The 4,741-nt window shown below is 46.2% G+C and overlaps 1 protein-coding gene across 1 annotated transcript in view; it reads left to right on the plus strand.

Moving 5' to 3' along the window:
- The first annotated feature begins 251 nt into the window (after positions 1–251).
- LOC122548309 (sperm flagellar protein 2-like) overlaps positions 252–4,741 on the plus strand; it is a 60,571-nt gene continuing 56,081 nt past the window's right edge. The window contains exons 1-3 of the mRNA XM_043686835.1: positions 252–330; positions 3,239–3,379; positions 4,429–4,508. Coding sequence (XP_043542770.1) covers positions 3,272–3,379; positions 4,429–4,508 — 188 coding nt within the window. The 5' untranslated portion in view covers positions 252–330; positions 3,239–3,271. The remainder of the gene's footprint in view (positions 331–3,238; positions 3,380–4,428; positions 4,509–4,741) is intronic.

The following is a 4,741-nucleotide window of genomic DNA, read 5'->3' on the forward strand; positions in this document are numbered from 1 at the left end:
CCAAGAGAAACAGGCAAGCAGAGGTTCAGCTCATTAACTGGTCTTTGGTTCGGGACATTGGTGGGGGAGTGCAGCAAGAGGCAAGCTTATAGCTCCACAGAAGGCCCAGCAGATCAGGGAGGAGGAGGATGAAGTGTACAAGATTAGTTTGGCCACAGCTCGAGTACTGTGTGCAGTTCTGGTTCCCACACGAGAGGAAGATGTGAAGGAGGAGCAGAGGGGATTCGCCATGATGTGGTGGAACTGGATGGAGCAATTCAGCTATGAAGAGAGGCTGGATAAGCTGGAGTTGTTTTTCTCAAAGCAGAGAAGGCTCAGGAGCATTGACAGGTGAGATAGGAAGGAACCTTTTTCCTTCATGGAGGATGAATAACCAGGGGGCATAGATTTAAAATAAGGAGCAGGAGGTTTAGATGGGATTGGACTGAGGTCCTTGTGGGGTGTGTTTTGAGTGCTGATGGGGAGGTTTAAAATAACTTGGCAGGAGTGTGGGCACCAGATAAGAACATTCAAAAGTAATATCAGGGTGGAGGAACACTGGGAGAGGCAGATAACACGAGCTTAGAGAGTAGTAAGTTCATCAGTGGAATCAGATCAGAGAGAAAGTAAAGAGGTGGAAAGGATGGCAGTGCCTGAGTGTGAGTGCATGAGGTCACTGAGATCAGGGAGTAACTGGTGCACATTGCCTTGTCAGATTATAATTGCAGTCAGGATAGAGAAATGGTTTAAGGAAGGACAGGTGGGTTTCAAACATTCCTGGTTATGATGCGAATAGAAAAAAAGCAATGGGAAAAAGCAGGAAGAGTGGTATTTTTGGTTAAAGAGTATATCACAGTGCTGGAGAAAGAGGATGATTGAGAGGGTTTGGTTTGGATTGGAATAAGGAATAAGAAGGGTGCAATTACACTGCTCAGACCATGAGCTGTGGATCAAACTTGCAGGGAAATTATCAAGAGATGCAAAACATCAGTAGTTATAATGAGGCACTTTAATTACCCACACACAGACCGGCACAGTAATGGTGTTCGGGGCAGCAAGGGGCAAGTGTTCTCCATTGTGCTCAGGAGCATTTTCTGCACCAGTTTGTGTCCAGTCTCACAGGAATGGAGGCTCTGCTTGTCCTGGTTCTTGGGAATGAGGTGGGCCAAAGAGATAAAGTGACATTGGAGAAACATTTAGGGGATAGCGATCATTATATCATAGGAAGATGGTGGGTCATCAGTCATAGAATTATTACGATGCAGGAGGATACCATTCTGCCCATCATGCCTGCACTGGGTCTATCCCCTCACGTTGATCTCCTACCTTTTCCCCCCTATCCCAGCTCACCGTTTCCATCCCATTCCCTCCCAAATGCCTCAGTTGAAGCTGCCTCACCCACATTTCCAGGTGGTGTATTCCAGACCCTCACCACTCACTGAGTGAAAAGGCTTTTTTTTCCACACATTATACTTGTTTCATTTGCATTTTAAACCTATGTCCTCTCACTCTTTTTTAATTTAACAAATGGGATTTAGGTTTGTGTGGGATTTCAACCCAGAACCTTTTGCATTGACGCTATGACATTCCAAAGTGAGAATTGTACCCCAAACCGATGAGAATAATTGGTCCACAGTGAGAGTAATTACCTGACAGAGGACAGACTGCATTTGGACAGGCCTATAGCTGGGCTGGAGAAACTGTAACCGAAACCATATCTGACCAATGGCCTCCCTTCGAAGAGGAAATGAAGGTGTGCTCCCTTAACAGAGGATGGGAGGACAAACAAATGTAGAGATCCCTGGATGACAAAGGAAAAGGAAACTAAGATGAAGTAAAAGAAGTGTGCTTAAGACAAGTGTCAGGTCAAAAACATAGCAGAGAACCAAGAGGAATATTGCAGGTTACAAGCAAACAATGAGCATAAAGAGTAGGCCCCTCAGCCCTATGAGTCAGGGTCAGAGCGGTGCTGGAAAAGCACAGCAGGTCAGGCAGCATCCGAGGAGCAGGAAAATCGACGTTTCAGGCCGGAGCCCTCCATCAGGAATCTCCATCATCTGAGGTCCTTACTTTCACCTTCACTCAGCCCTGTGAGCCTGCTCCACCATTCAGTAAGATTGTGGCTGATCCGATTTTAACCACAACTCTACATTCCTGCATATTCCTGATAACCTTTCATCCCCTTGGTAAATAAAGAGTCTATCTAGCTCTACCTTTAAAAGGTTAGAGATTCTGCATCATTGCCTTTGAAGAAGAGAATTCCAATGACTCACAACCCTCTGAAAGAGAAAAATGTTTCATCGTCTCTGTATTTAATAGGAGACCTCTCATTTTTAACCAATGACCCTTGTAGGAAGAATAGCGGCATGGACTATTTTCTAAATGGTGAAAAAAATTCAGAAGTCTGAAGTGTAAAGAAATGTGGGAGTTCTAGATCGGGATTCTCTCAAGGTAAACTTGCAGGTTCAGTCAGTAGTTAGGAAGGCAAATGCAATAATGGCATTTATTTTGAGAAGACTGGAATATAAAAGCAGGGATGTACTTCCGAGGCTGTATAAGGCTCTGGTCAGACCACATTTGGAGTATTGTGCACAGTTCTGGGCCCATATCTCAGGAAGGATGTACTGGCCCTGGAACGTGTTCAGAGGTGGTTCGTAAGAATGGTCCTAGGAATGAAAAGCTGAACATATGGGAAACGTTTGAGGACTCTGGGTCTGTACCTGAAGTTTAGAAGGATGAGGAGAGATCTAATTGAAATTTACAGAACAGTGAATGGCCTGGATAGAGTGGATGTTGGGAAGATGTTTGCAATGTGGGATAGACTAGGACCTGAGGGCACAGCCTTATTCCTGAAGAAGGGCTTATGCCCGAAATGTTGATTCTCCTGCTCCTGGGATGCTGCCTGACCTGCTGCGCTTTTCCAGCAACACATTTTTCAGCTCACAGCCTTAGAATAAAGGGAGGGCCTTTTGGAATGGAGATAAGGAGAAACTTCTTCAGCCAGAGAGTGGTGAATCTGTGGAACTCACTGCCATAGAAGGCTGTGGAGGCCAGGTCATTAGTATATTTAAGACTGAGATAGATAGGTTCCTGAGTATCAAGGGTTACGGGGAGAATGGGGTTGAGAAACCTATCAGCTATGATTGAATGGTGGAGCAGACTCGATGGGCTGAATGGCCTAATTTCTGCTCCTATGTCTTATGGTCTTATGCTCTGACCCAGTGTGACCCTCATGTCTCTTTATTTCCACTTGATCCAGCTCCGAGAAGCTAAAAGGAAAAATGAAGAGCTAATGGCTAAAATCCAGGCATCTCTGATCCATGTCTCTAAACCAGTGCCTCGAAAAATAGCTAAAATGATGGAGAAGCGCAAAGAGGAGTTGAGGAAGAAGGAAGCTGAGGTAAGAAATGTTATTGCAAATGGTCACTGGAACCTCTTGCCCACAGGTGCTGTCATTACAACTTGTCTTTACAGAAACTGTTTAGGACCGAAAGCAGTGTACACCAGGAGAGGCTACAAGAGAAAGAACAGTCCTACATTCCCGGACCGAGAGGGAAAGGGATGTAGAGATTGTAATGAGCTCAGCCAGGTAGACCTCAAAGAATCTGAGTTCCCTGGTTGGGGCTATTAACCTGGTCCAGTCAGGGAGCCCTGGCTGACAGATACAAGCAGGAGTGTCTCCAACTCTATTTTGATTTAGTCCCTACCCTCCCCCTCACTGTTTTGATCACACAGCACTGCCCTTTGATGTGAAGGGCAGTGTTTGTCACTGGCCACCCGGGTGTTTTCCTGTCTTCCTGGTGGTGGAATTTGAATAAAGATTCGTGCACTTTGTGCCTTTCACTGTGTCTCACACCTGCAGAAAAAAAAAGACAAGCAGGAGTGTCAGAGGCTCTGTTCACTCTGAGAGCTGGCTCTGAGGGTGTTGAACCAGTGTCAGATATTATGCACGTGTAAATAAAGGGTGACTTGATGACTGGATACCAGCGTCTGTGGAGAGCTAGTACATGTGGCATATTTGGATTTTCAGAAGATTTTTGATAAGAACCCTCATAAGAGGTTAATGAGCAAAAGTAAAGCATTGAATCGGGATGGGATGGTGGGGGTAATATCTTGGCATTGTGGGATGTGAGCATCACTGTCTGGACCAGCATTTATTGCCTGTCCCTAGTAGCTCCTTGGGAAAGTGGGGGTGAGCTGTCTTCTTGACCTGCTGCAGTAATGTGCTATGGGTAGACCCACAATGCCCTTGGGGAGGGAATTCCAGGATTCTGACCCAGCGACACTGAAGGAACAGCGATATATTTCCAAGTCAGGATGGTGAATGGCTTGGAGGGGAACTTGCAGGGGGTGGTATTCCTGTGTATCTGCTGCCTTGTCCTTCTAGATGGAAGTGGTCATGGGTTTGGAACTTTGAGGCACTCAATGCACTGACCTCTTTTTTTTTAGATGATTATGAAAGAGATCAATGACTTTGAAACAATACTGACCAAGTTGGAGCCAATCGGGGCTGAAAAAGAACGTGAGAGGTGAGAAAATTAGTCACAACAAACTACTGGGAGCGAACCCAGCAGCAGGTCCCTGGGCACGATGGGCCATCTGGGCGGTACAGTAGCACGGTGGTTAGCACTGCTGCCTCACAGCGCCAGGGACTGAGGTTCAATACCCGCCTCAGGTGACTGTCTGTGTGGAGTTTGCACATTCCCCCTGTGTCTGTGTGGGTTTCCTCCGGATGCTCCGGTTTCCTCCCACAGTCCAAAGA

This window comes from Chiloscyllium plagiosum, unplaced genomic scaffold, assembly GCF_004010195.1.
Source record: "Chiloscyllium plagiosum isolate BGI_BamShark_2017 unplaced genomic scaffold, ASM401019v2 scaf_62, whole genome shotgun sequence".
NCBI classification, from domain to species: domain Eukaryota; kingdom Metazoa; phylum Chordata; class Chondrichthyes; order Orectolobiformes; family Hemiscylliidae; genus Chiloscyllium; species Chiloscyllium plagiosum.